Source organism: Mesoplodon densirostris, chromosome 10 (assembly GCF_025265405.1).
Source record: "Mesoplodon densirostris isolate mMesDen1 chromosome 10, mMesDen1 primary haplotype, whole genome shotgun sequence".
NCBI classification, from domain to species: Eukaryota; Metazoa; Chordata; class Mammalia; order Artiodactyla; family Ziphiidae; genus Mesoplodon; species Mesoplodon densirostris.
The window spans coordinates 29,387,191-29,401,436 of NC_082670.1; the positions used below are offsets into that span (position 1 = coordinate 29,387,191).

The 14,246-nt window shown below is 42.0% G+C and overlaps 1 protein-coding gene across 2 annotated transcripts in view; it reads left to right on the top strand.

Annotated features, from left to right (window-relative positions):
* LOC132497208 (24-hydroxycholesterol 7-alpha-hydroxylase) overlaps window positions 1–12,479 on the top strand; it is a 67,044-nt gene extending 54,565 nt beyond the window's left edge. Inside the window, exons 11-12 of one of the 2 annotated variants that reach the window (XM_060110265.1) lie at window positions 8,178–8,265; window positions 12,066–12,479. In XM_060110265.1, coding sequence (XP_059966248.1) covers window positions 8,178–8,265; window positions 12,066–12,137 — 160 coding nt within the window. In that variant the 3' untranslated portion in view covers window positions 12,138–12,479. Of the gene's footprint in view, window positions 1–5,109; window positions 5,151–8,177; window positions 8,266–12,065 lie in introns of those variants that run through there. The other variant, XM_060110266.1, reaches the window with a different exon arrangement.
* Window positions 12,480–14,246: the final 1,767 nt, after the last annotated feature.

The window sequence follows — 14,246 nt, forward strand, 5'->3', positions numbered from 1 at the left end:
CCATCCCTGTGCCCTCCCTCCCTTCCCATAGTGATTGATTTTAGTCTTGCCTTGTGTTTTAAGCAGTACAATTAACTACCAAGTGAAAGTTTCTGTTGAGACTTCTGGGTCAGAAATAATCATTCCCTGTAGGATGTGAATAATGAAGCACTTGGCCCCAGAAACTGTCGGCAGCTATTTTGAGACTATAAAAGCAGGATGAAGTTGGTACCATAGAGCAGAGCAGCAGAGGCGAACTGGCTTCATGGTAACATCGTTGAGCCATTGGAGTGATCTCTGCCTGAGGCCAGCACCAGCTCTAGGTTTTTCAGGTACATAAATCGATACAGTCCCTTCAATACCGAAACCAGTCTAATGGGGTTTTCTGTCACTTGCAACCAAAAGCATCCTAAGTAATATATAATTTCCTTAAATGCAAAAGCTTTCTTTCAAGATCTGTTGAACTCCATGAAATATTGTATTAACATATACTAACCACATCAGTTAATAGCTTTCTAAATAGCTTGGGCTTTGTAAGGGTGGGGGGGAGTTTCATTTACTCTGGGTATATCACCAAAGTAAACAAAAACAAATGTCACTTCTTAAATTTTTCCTCCTGGAGGGTCTGGAATTTAAGATATAGCACAAGATCAATTCTATTTAGTGGGTAATTCATCTTAATGAAGGCAGTAATGTTCCTTTGCCCTTTTCTTGAATAAGAAGCTTTAGAAAGAGGTATCCAGTGTCTAGCTCATAGTTCATACATAGGGGAGTTTTTCTTCTAGTAGGATCACCGTTAAAATAATCCTGCCTGCCACCCTGAAAAGCAGTGACCTCAGAGACAGTATTCCCACTAGGACATGATTCTCATCTCCCCAGTGAAACAGAAAACTGCATCTCAAGTCAAGAAGCCCTGAGGTCCTCCAGACCTTTTCTCTTTGCTTCCTCAACTGCTTTCTCTCCAACTTTTCCTCCTTCTAAATATGTCCCATTCCCTTCTCTTCTCTTTCTCACATCTTTTCTTCTTTTCCTGCTCTTCCAGTTTACCCTAATCCTGTTCTCATTTTATTCTGGATTTGCTTCCCCATATTTAGGACCGTCATCTCTCTGCTCACTCTTCCAGATTTTGCCCACACCATCATTCCCAATCAAACGTTTGGTGCCCCGGCCATAATGTTTCCTGTGTAGCTGAGGTATTCTCGCTAATTTTAATTTTGTGTGCCAAAACTAAAAGTTTGATAAACTACATCTTTTAACATATTTTTTCCCTTTCTGCTTGTCAAGTGCCTCTAGATCAGTGATTCTCAAGTATGATCCCCAGACCACCAGTGATAACATTACATGGAAACTTGTAAAAAATGCAAATGGGGCTGACCTTCCCCAGAACTACTAAGTCAGAAACTCTGGGGGTCGGCCAAGCAACTTGCGTTTGAACAAGCTTTTCCATGTGATTCTGATGCATGCTAAAGCGTGAGAAACACTGGTCGAGATTATTTTGCCTCCTGTCTTATAGGTTTTTATTTTCCTATAAGATTTCTTAAAGGGGGTGAGGTTGTGGGAAAAGTACTTCCCCTTTAACTTGAATAGCCATGCTTCAATGAAGGATGCCTGTGAAAGTATGTCTGTATGCTGCCTTCTCTGAATTCCAGGGCAAGACCATTCTATTTTCATAAGCTGCAGCTGGTAGCAACTAGGAATATACTTCAGAGCCCCTGCTCCTGGTAACAGTGGCAGTTTTCCAGCCCATGCTGGCACTGCCCTCGATGACGTCTAGTAGGAAAGAAAGAGAGAGATTTTCTTTTAAAAAGGGGAAGAGGGATTCAGTCTCAAAATCCAGACATCTAAAATGAAAATCCTTCCTTACCGCTAACCCTAGCATTCCTCCTGTACTCTCGGTTTCTCTTCCATGTCTCACTGATCTCCTAGGCCTGGGCTTCTGGAGCCCCCTTTGCTCCTCCCTCTTCTCGGCCTGCCATGTCTACTCCCACCTCCTAAACCAGGTCGTCCTGCCCCAGGTGATGTCATCATCATTTTCTTACCCTTCCCCCAGCTGTATTATCTCTTCTTTCAATCCATCTTACTCACTACATACCCATGAATTTTCCTTAAATAATTAGCTCGAATTGTCACTTTCTTGTGAAGACTCTGGCACCACTACCTGCCAGCCACACTCCTCAGCCTAGAACTCCAGACTCTCCAAAAACCTGACACAAATATATCTTTCTGAACATCCGGGAACGCCCACCCCAGAGGGTCTACCAGTTGTCCCCTGACTACCATGCCCATTCCTCCCCTCACACTCACTCTGTACTGGGTCTGGAATGCCCCCACTCAACTTGTCTACTTATTGAAGCCTGTCCTTCCATCCAGGTCTAGCTCAGGTGTCACCTCCACATAGAGTTGGTCAACTCTGGATTACAGTGCTTGCTCCAGACCCCAAATCTCCATAGCCCTTCTGTTTCTACATTTATCTTACATTGTTACCTTTCCCATCTCTCCATGTGCATTACTAGCAATGTGAGGGTAGAGTCCAGGTTTTGTAGGACTTTGTGTTCTGTGTAGCTTGAACATTTATTTACAAAGGGGGAAAACACACAAGTACTCAGTATTTAAGGAATTTTCAACATGTTTATATATATATATATATATATATATATTTTTTTTTTTTTTTTGCTGTACACGGGCCTCTCACTGCTGTGGCCTCTCCCGTTGCGGAGCACAGGCTCCGGACACACAGGCTCCGCGGCCATGGCTCACGGGCCCAGCCGCTCTGCAGCATGTGGGATCTTCCGGGATCGGGGCACGAACCCGTGTCCTCTGCATCGGCAGGCGGACTCTCAACCACTGCGCCACCAGGGAAGCCCAACATGTTTATATTTTAATGAGCCTTATTTGTAGATGTGTAATGTTCTTGTAAGTGTAAAAAATACATATTATAAATAATATGCCTCATTATTTTCACTGTTTTGACATTAGAAGTACTAAGAAAACATTCCTAGCATGAACGTAGCTCAGCTTGCTTCTGAGGAGCTTTTGTAAAAATACGGATTTATGAGGCTCATTTTCTTTGGAGTAACGGAGCTTTTAATGTCACAGGTATGTATGTGTTAGTCCCTGATGTTTTAGACATCGAACAAAATTCAGTAACATGGTGAAGACTTGAAAGCACAATTTATTTTTTGCCATTGCAAAAAAATTAACTTTATTTAGTGGATAATTTAGGTAATTCTGCTAGAATATCCAAATATTTGGATTTGGAGAAAATAAGAGTTTTAGCACATATTACTTTATGATCTGTATTATTAACTCATCTTACTTTTTTTTTAACCAGAATATCAAAATGTTTAGAAATGATAGTAAATGTAATATTAATTTTTATACAATTTCAATAACTAATACTAATTTACTAACTGAACTAACTTAACCCTCAAAAAAAAAAGAAGAAAAATACTAAAGCCTCACAATGCACACAGTATTAGTTGGTCAAAAGCCTGAACTATAGTTTTACCTTAAAGGAAATTCAGTTTTATGATTTTTAAGAACATCACAGGGACTAAAGTTAGTTAAGGAAATGCTTACAGGTTCTAGTGGAAAACTATTTTAGTGAACTGATAAACATTAGCTCTATTTCTAATCAAAACATGCATAATGTTTCTAAAATAGTTCAACTTGTGCTCTTAAATAGCTTAGGAACTATTTCTTGTTTACATGACTTATTTGCGTGATAGAGGAAATATTCATTGAGGGCCTCTTATGTATAATAATGTTTAAAGAACCTTCATTTTCACATATAAGTATAATTTTTCAGTACAATTTATTCACAAGGTCTGTTGTATTTTCAGGGTCAAAGTCTCAACACTGTCACATGACACATTCAAGCCCCTGGGTGAGCCAGTTCCTCGTTTCTTCCTGCTCGGTCCACTCCATTTCTCATCGCCTCACCTTCTACAGGGGGTAGACCACTTGCAGGCCCCTAGGCATTCCAGGGCCCCTTCCAAGCCTGTGCCTTGGTTACCCTCTGACTGGAGGGACTTCTTCCCTGGAACGGCCCCACCTACCCTGCCAAATGGACCCTTGTACTTATTGCCACAGTGCCTCTCCTCCAGGGACTGAAGAGGAAGGATGCCAGGCACCCTTTCCCCAGGGGGCTGAGTTCAGAGAAGCGCTCCCGTCATGGCAAGCTAAAGTTAGAGAAGGGCTGAAAACAGAGTTCTAAGAAAACAGGATTTGTTTGGATAAAGGAGAACCTTTATCCAAAAACTGTTTTATAATTTCCACATGCAAAATTAGCAAGCACTTCTCTAGTGCTGCCAGGTAACCGCTGAATGTCGGGAAGTCACTGCTTATTCTACCAAACACAAAATATCAGTTTAGTGAGCTCATCTAATTTACTTCTAGGAAGGGTGCTAAGGCCTGAGAAGGGTTGGCTGTTTTATGCAAGAGGGAATGTTAATGTTTCATTCTACACGTGGGTACTCGTTGCCACCTTTCCCGTTAGATACGGAATTCACGGCCTCCATGAAACGTTTTCTTCACAGGGCTTTGGAGATAATCACTCTCTTTTCATTATCCTACCCCTTTGGCTACTTCTTCTCAGGCTCCCTTGCTCATCTTCCTCACATTTCTTTTCTTTTTTTTTTTGAATTTGAGGGAATTCCTATCAGACATTCTTTTTTTTTTTATATTTATTTTATTTATTTTTGGCTGTGTTGGGTCTTCGTTTCTGTGCGAGGGCTTTCTCTAGCTGCGGCAAGCGGGGGCCACTCTTCATCGCAGTGCGCGGGCCTCTCACTATTGCGGCCTCTCGTTGCGGAGCACAGGCTCCAGATGCGCAGGCTCAGTAGTTGTGACTCATGGGCCTAGTTGCTCTGTGGCATGTGGGATCTTCCCAGACCAGGGCTCGAACCCGAGTCCCCTGCATTGGCAGGCAGATTCTCAACCACTGCACCACCAGGGAAGCCCCTTCCTCACATTTCTAACCTCCAAATTTTGGACTGCCCCAGGGCTCTCTCCTCAGATTTCTTATTTTTTTCTATTAAACTTGTTCCCTAGGTGACTTCATCCTATCCCTTGGCTTTAATAATTGTCTGAATAGTGATGACTCTGTATTTATATCTCTTGTACCTCCAGCCCTGACTGAATCCCCACCCAAACACCAGGCTCATCCCCAACCTCCACTCAACATCTCCACTGGATGTCTCCAAGGCACTGGTCTATAGCAGGCTGCACTGAACAGGTCCAAAAGTGAGCTCCACAAGTGCTCTTCCTTCGGCCTTCCCCACTGCTATATCCTTGTGTTTCCTCAGGCCAAAAACTTGGAGTCGTCCTTGACTCTTTATGTTCTCCACATTTGTCATGCAAACCATCAGCCATCCTACAAACTATATACAGATGCTAACCATGACTCTTCCATCATCCTGGTCCAAGTCACCACTTTCCATTGCCTGGAAGATTATAATGGCTTCCTAATCAGTCTTCTAGCAGCACATTATAGTTTATTCTCAATGTAGCAGCCAAATGATCCTTTTAAAACTTAAGTCAGATTTGTTTAAAATTGTCTAATGGCTTGTCTCACAGAACAAAATGAAGTCTTTAATGTGCCCATAAGGTTAAGGTGATAGTCAGTCATTCTGTATAGAATCTGAAGAATAAACATTTGGATATATCTTAAGGAAATTGGACATGGTGTGCCCATCACGGGCTGCTTTGAAAAGATCAAGTCCCAAGGACAACCATCATGGCCAGAAGTGGACATCCTAATTTGTTAGAAGTTTGACAGAAACTTAGTTGTGAGAGATTCTGAACCTGCAAATTAGCAAAATTGCTTTTTATTAGAATCGCTGCTAACTTTGATCTGAATCAATAAAGATTGGGATGTTGTATTTCATAGACATTGACACTCAGCTGGAATGAATTATCTTTAACATTTCTAAGTAGGTAGGATTAAATTTACATCACAAATATTCATGAAGAATTGATCTGGTATCCAAGTAGGTCCTAACAACACCTGGAGTGGTCCAGATTTCATTTGAAATAAAATATAGGCAAGATGTTTCAAGAATACCAGCGGGAAACAAATCTAATTATCTGATATGAATAGCAGATCATTCATATTCATTCATTCATTCATGCAATCAACAAACACTGAGGATTCAATGATAAATAAGACATGGTTCCTGCTTTTGTGAAGATGGTAGTCTATAAGGGGAGAAAGACATGAAAACAATTAACTGTAATAGAGTGGGCTTGTAGGATAAGTGTGTTAGTTGAGGGATGTTAAAAGTGCCACAGAAACATAGAAAAGGATGGAAAGGTTAAGGAAATTGAATCTGCTTTATGGAGGCATCACCTTCCATCATCTATTCATCTATTCAGCCAACATTAGTAGGCACCAGCAGAGCCCTCTGCACTGTGTTAAGGCCCAACAATATAACCCCAGGAGAGGGATGGCCAATAAGCCATCACAGTTCAGTGCAATAGATACAAAGGCTGAAATGTGCACTGGGAACCGTGGAATGGAGAGGAAGGACACCTCAGCCCAGAAGCAAGAGACCAGGGAATGCCTCCAGTGGAAACTGAGCCTCAGGCAGGGGAAGGGCTTGCAACAGAGAACATCGGCATTCAGGGAACTCAAGTATGCAGTGTGGCAAGAGCACGGGTTTCAAGGAGGAGCTATGGGGGAGAGGAGTCTGGAGAAATAGGGAGAGAGCAGATCTTCAAGGGCTGGCGGTGTTCCCTGTGGCATTTGGAAGGAAATAAGAAGCATTGACAGGTGGTATGTGTGTGTATGTATGCATGTGTGTAAAATGAGGAAACAGTGATAGATTTCTGTTTTAGAGAGTTTACTCTAGTGGGAGAGTGAAGGATAGAGTGGAGAGAAGTGACACCGGAAATAAAGCAACCAATCTGGAAGCCCAGGTGATTCAGGAATCCAGGACATAAACAGATGATGAAGACCTACACTGGGGAGCAGTGGAGGGACTGGAGATAGGGGATAAGGAGAGGGACTGGGGAAACATTTGGAAGATAAAACACCTCGGTGCCTAAGTGGACAGGAAGGGGAATGGAGAGGATTGGGTCTGTGATGATGAACAGTTTTCTGATGTTGGACTAATCATACTTATTAGGGGCCACTCCCCCTAAAATGGTTTTCCTTCCCTAAGGAGAGCTCAAAACAACCCACTGGGATGCCAGGAGATGTAGCAGAATTCCATTTACACTTTTCTCGGTTTTTAAATTTCTATGTATATGTGTCTACAAAGTCGACAATAAACTAATATGGTTGTATGCTATACAATCTGTAAATAAATGATTATCAATATATTGTAGAGTATGCTCAAACATTTTATTATGAGAGGTATATGATCAAAAAACTTGGAGACTGGGCTTCCCTGGTGGCGCAGTGGTTGGGAGTCCGCCTGCCGATGCAGGGGACACGGGTTCGTGCCCCGATCCCGGAAGATCCCACATGCCGCGGAGTGGCTGGGCCCGCGAGCCATGGCCGCGGAGCCTGTGTGTCGGGAGCCTGTGCTCCGCAACGGGAGAGGCCACAGCAGTGAGAGGCCCGCGTACAGCAAAAAAAAAAAAAAAAAAAAAAAAAAACAAACAAAAAAAAACACAAAAACTTGGAGACTGAGTGCAGGATTACAAAAGGAAAAAATTTGGTAGCTATGGGGAATTTTAGGTGCCTACAGACATTTAGGCAGTAACTTCCAGTGGGCAATAAGGGTCTAGATCAGACAGGACTGTCCAATGGAGCTTTCTGTGATCATAGAAAAGTTCTAAATATGTACTGTTCAGTATGGTGGCCGGTAACCACTTATGGCCATTGAGTGCTTAAAATGTGGTTAGTGAAACTGAGGAACTGAAATTTTTTATTTTGATAAATTTAAATTTATTTAAGTAACAGCCACATGTAGCTACCGGTTACCATATTAGGACAGATATAAAACTTAGGAGAGAGACCTGGGATCTCATTCATTAAGTGCTTCCACTGGCTAAGCATTTTACATACATTTTAAAGCAATGTGATCATCCCAACTACCCTTCTTTACTCTATCCTTTTAATAATACAAGTTTATATTGCAAAGAAGAGCACATTTGCTGTGAAATATGTGTAATTTATAGATATTCTTTATTGGTAGATATTTATGCATCTTTTACAACCAAGCACCAATTTTATTTTCTTTTTCTTTCAGGTGGCTGGCTCTGTTGGAGATTCAAATATTTATTATTTTAATATTGTATTATTATGACTGTAGTCTTCTAGACCCATTGCCAAGACAGGTAAGTGTTTTCAGAATTTTGAATAGCATGACTTTCAAATTTGATATAAACTCTAACTCTTTGGTTTTCATTACTGGGGATGAGCTGACTGATTTCCTCACTTAGACTCATCTTAACAGATGATCTCTGCAGACTGAGAAGATACTCCCTTAATTCCAGGTCAATTCTATGTGCCCCATTATCACAAGGCCAGGACCTAATAGTAGCATTTCCACCACTTAGTGTTAGGAGCTCCTCAATGAATTTACCAATTTTAACCCTTTTCCCAGGGAAAAAATAGACATGGCCTTGATGTTGGGCTTGTTTCCCTAGAAAGGCATGTCTCTGGGTCCAAAAGTGAACCATGAGTTTTGGAGGCAAGTCAGAACCATTAGTCCATTTGGAAAGCAATGGCACAAAGGAAATGAACCCACAGTAGAAACAGTGAACATAAATGAAAAGGCCGTGACCTTTTCTGACCTCTGACCATTGGATATCTCAATCATTTAACTCCTCTGTGTTGCTATAGTTCTGTTCTCTTAGACCAATGGCCCTCAAACTGGTGTGAGCATCAGAATTACCTGGGACGGGGGGCTTGTTAGAACATGGAATCCTGGGCCCTAGCCCTAGAGTTCTTGATGAGTATATCTGGGGAGGGGCTTGAGAATTTCTATTTCTGACAAGTTCTGGGTGCTGTTGATGCCTCACTTTGAGGACCACTGTGCTAGGAAACAAGGGAAAGTTCCGTTTAATTCCAAATGTTTGGAAGTCCCTTTGAAAACTCTGGATAAAAAGGTGTTATTTAAACTGAGGGTGAAGCTGAGAAATTAAGCATTGAAATCTCAGGGCTATTCACATAGCACTTTGTGCTATGATTTACTCTTGATTATTAAGGGCTAATATATGGAGGGATACATAAAACTCTTGGGTGACATTTCAGTAGAAATTCTGTAAGTGTATAAATGACACAGAAAATATTATATTACTCACAAATATGCACATTTCAGCACTTTGCCTTGATTTCTTTTGCACTTCTATTTTGAGTACAAGCAACAGTGATAAAGAGCTCTCAAAATCTGACGATGAAGGGGAAATCAAAACACCCTTCACAAAGGTTTTCCGCTGAGTACAGTTTTGTTGGCAAAATGAAGACTGAAGCCAGGATTTACAGGCACCAAATACTAGTTTCTGATCCTCTGAGATAGATGTCACAATTTTGCCCACGACTGACTCAGCATCTAACCATTTTCCCACCAGCAAGAAGACACAGGAATGCCTTTTCACATTAGAAGGATGTCATTTGTCAAAACCATGTGACACCTAACTCTGGAGATCAGTCATTTTGACCAAATCCTTAGGCAGGATTTTTCCCAGCACTTTCTTCCTAGCTAGGAATTCTATTAGTTGTATTTATTATACTTTTTTTAATTTTAATTTTAATTTTTTTAATTTTTAAAAAAATTTTTGAAGATATTCACCATGTATTTCTTCTTTAGGGCTTTATTTATTTATTTATTTATTTTTATATTTATTTGTGGCTGTGTTGGGTCTTGGTTTCTGTGCGAGGGCTTTCTCTAGTTGTGGCAAGTGGGGGCCACTCTTCATCGCGGTGTGCGGGCCTCTCACTATCGCTGCCTCTCTTGTTGCGGAGCACAGGCTCCAGATGCGCAGGCTCAGTAGTTGTGGCTCACGGGCCTAGTTCCTCCACGGCATGTGGGATCTTCCCGGACCAGGGCTCGAACCCGTGTCCCCTGCATTGGCAGGCAGATTCTGAACCACTGCACCACCAGGGAAGCCCCTATACTTTTTTTTAAAAAGCATACATCCTATTACTGTTTTGACCCCACTAAGAACATTTTTCAAAGAAATGTTACCTCAGTTTGTAAAAAATACAAGTCTGAGAGAATTCTCATCTCAAAGGGCATTTCATTTCACAGTTTCTATTTTAGAAAGGTCAATTAAAATTATTTAATTATTGGACTTATGTTACCAAGTTGTGAAAGCAGGTGATCAAAAAATACAGGGGGCCTCCCTGGTGGCGCAGTGGTTAAGGGTCCGCCTGCCGATGCAGGGGATACGGGTTCGTGCCCCGGTCTGGGAGGATCCCATATGCCGCGGAGCGGCTGGGCCCGTGAGCCATGGCCGCTGGGCATGCGCGTCCGGAGCTTGTGCTCCGCAACGGGAGAGGCCACAACAGTGAGAGGCCCACATACCACAAAAAAAAAAAAAAAAAAAAAAATACAGGAAATGACCTTCCAATTACCAAGCTCTTGTAGGAGGGGGATGGGTTGCCAGGGCATGTTCCAGACACTGTGTTGTCAAGTGCAGGGAAATCACAGGACTGGAAACCAGCTCCCCCAAAGGAATATACTTGCCACAAGAGCAAAACTCAAAGGCTAGCATCCCCGTGATTTTACTTTTGTAACGGTGTTTTATTTTACCTCAAACGGTGTGAAGAAAGCAATTTAATCTTAGCTCTCTCCCAATAAGAACCAAACAATGAGGAAACATTACAAAACTTTCCAGGATCCGTGATTGGTCAGCCATGTCCAGTTGCTGGCAATGGGGACTACTATTCCATTCTGAGCATTCATAAGAAGACCCACTTCACTTCTCTCCCAAAAGCAAGCACATTTTTTGCCAACACAGTGGGGTTTTATTTGGTTGATTGGTTTTGCTCTGCTTTACCTTTGGGGGTAAGGGCATGGATTCTTAGAAAATCTCACAAAACCTATGGATCCCCTTTCTAGAAAAGTACACACCTCTTCATACACACAAAATTGTGACTGCAATTTCAGAGAGTCCATGGAAGTTCTGCAACTCATTCTGTCAACTGTCCTAAGAATCCCCTTGGGGAGGAGCCCTTTCTTTCAAACTGATGACAAATAAACAGATGATCTAAATTGGATTGCCCTCCTCCTTCGTCACTCTTCCCCCAACCCTCAGGGCTGACAGAACAGGTTCCTTTTCTTATTCAAGCTCCTAAGCTTCAACAACCTCTTTGTATTGGATTGGCCAAATAGATTGTTCGGGTTTTTCCGTAGGAAAAAACCGAGTAAACTTTTTGGTCAACCCTATATTCTTTGCAAGGAACCGACCTCCCCTCACCCCCCGACACGTTCACCCCTTGTTCATAACTAAGACATAACATAACGTATCAGAACATCTGGAACCACAAAAGATCCTTATGGAAAATTGTGATCTTAGGTTCCCTGTAATAGTGGTTCGCACCACCAACACCATGTTTTTTTTGTTTTGTTTTGTTTTCGGTACGCGGGCCTCTCACTGCCGTGGCCTCTCCCGTTGCGGAGCATAGGCTGCTCCACGGCATGTGGGATCTTCCCGGACCGGGGCATGAACCCATGTCCCCTCCATCGGCAGGCGGACTCTCAACCACTGCGCCACCAGGGAAGCCCACCATGTTGTCTTATGAACATCTATAACATGTGGCATAGAGGTCTCACCCAGCGATTATACATGAAGTGTCACAGATTGGGGGCCAGGAATGTAGAAAGAGCTTTTATTAAAGGGTACTCTCTTTATCCAGATATAAAGTGAAAGGTGGGTGGCAGGCCCATAGCACTGGGGTATGTGAAACTGTGAAGAGGTTGCTGTTAGAATAAGGGAATTGCCTCCTTTGCTGTCCCTTGAACGGAGGGCTAAAATTGATGCTTACCATGGAGAACTCATCAAGCAAAACCTTCCAGTCTTTCAAACCTAAGCTCTGTACGTTTCAGGAACAATCACACTGAATAAACGTTAGGTCCAAACTGTTGGCTTATGTCCCTTAACTTCTATATATTCTGCATTTCTGCTTTTAGAGTTCTCTCCATTTGGTGGGTGTCCAGCAGCCGGAAGGACAATGCCGAATTCAATTTAAACAAAGAAAATGACATCTGCTGGGCCTAAGGAGGGCCAGGGCCTTCTGGAGGAGTGACTGCCCCCCATCCTCTAGCCTGGCAGCACCTAGACCTGAGTTTGACTAAAACGTATCACTTAATTTTGTTTAAGGATTCAGTTCAAGACAATGTCCAGATGGGATGTGTGTTTGGTGTCTCAAGAGTAGACCAAGAATCTGACATCACTCTATATCTATTGATATAGAGACCCCAATACAGGGTTTATAGAAAATGTTTCCATGATCCAAAAAGAGGCATTTCTTAAGAAGTTGGAATTTGGTTTCATGCATTACTGTATCAAAACTTTAAATAGAAATAATGTCACTTGAATGAAAATTTTACGATATTAAATTTACTGTGAAGACAACATACTTAAACTTCTATTTTGCAAAAGGCTAAAAGTCTTAGACTCTAAAAAGTATTAAATAATGATTTCTGGAAAATTGCTATTTTTCTTAATATGATTCTTAGCTCTAGCAATTGAAATTCTTAAACCACTATTAATATAATTCTTTATTAAACATGTCTAACACTAAAAGTATGAATAATATGATAGCTTTCTAACACCTATGAAGTCAGGGATCATGTCTGACACTCATTTCTACGCTCAACTATGCCTAGGACAGCACCTTCTCTATAGGACATATTCAATACATGTATGTCGATTGGTGTACTGATTTGTATTTTAGTTAAGATAAAAGCACTCCTTTGACTCAAGGTGTTTGTAATTGTAGTTTGAGATAATATTTTTCCTAATTTATAGAAACTCAAATGAAGTGATGTGTCAAGGCAAATAACAACATTTCAATCTATTAAGACTTTTGCCTGAAATGCTTACTATGAAATCCGGAAAAGAAATCCTATCATGTTCAGGGAAAATATATGATACTAATAACAGCATGATCGGTGATGTCATGATTTGTCCTCTAACAGTCAATGAAATGCCGCCTACCTCCTTGATTTCACAATAAGTAAGTTTTGGAGTGCATGTTGTCCTCTGGATTATTTGCTCCCCTGTGTGAGAATTATCTGGTGGGGTTGATAACGATTGCTTAGTCATCTATTTCCTACCAACGAGCAGATGACTCCCTAGGAGAAAATTAAGTACTTTGAAATGCATTAACTCTCCGGGACTAATACAGTGATTTTGAAGCTTAGCTAGCAGTTTACAGCGTAGCTTAGCAGGCTCGGAGGTCTGGAGACTGAAGGGGCTAAAGAAAGCAGTTTAGAATCCACAGGAGATCTGAGAACGGCAGACAACTACCTGGCGGGTTCTTCTAAATATGGTAGGTATGTTCCCAGGGAAGGCTTGTCCTCCCCCAAGCAGCTGAGGCCCACAGCCATACACTGTATTTGCAAGTAATAGACACTTGAGCTGAATTTGCAGACCCTCAGGGCAGTGTTTATTTCCTTATTATTGCTTGGTAAGGATGAACCTTAGCTGACAAGTTCATGCACTTTAAAAACACAGTGCAGGGCCTCCCTGGTGGCGCAGTGGTTAAGAGTCCGCCTGCCGATGCAGGGGATACGGGTTCGTGCCCCGGTCTGGGAGGATCCCATATGCCGCGGAGCGGCTGGGCCCGTGAGCCATGGCCGCTGGGCCTGCGCATCCGGAGCCTGTGCTCCGCAACGGGAGAGGCCACAACAGTGAGAGGCCCGCATACCGCAAAAAGAAAAAGAAAAAAAAAAAAAAAAAAAAAAAAAAACACAGTGCAGATGCAGGAGGTCTACTGACCTTTGAAATGATACATGGTGAGATGAATATACTTGGAGGTCCCTATTTTTATTTCCTTAGCCTGGGATTCTATATTATGTATATGAATATAATGTATATTCATATATATATATGTAAAAATACATACATTGGTATACATTTATATGTTTTAACTTGAGTTTTCCAGAAAGCAGAGTCTGAGACAGACTTGTGTGCAGTGCAGATAGTTTACCTGAGACGTGCTCCCAGGCAGCAGAAATAAGGGATCGGAAAGAATACACCATAATTGAGTTATGTTATCAAGGTAGATGTCCTAGCCCCTATTTCAGAGGACAAGCAATGAGGGGTGGGGGGACCACGTTCAAGTGTGGGCACGTGAGGGGTGGCTG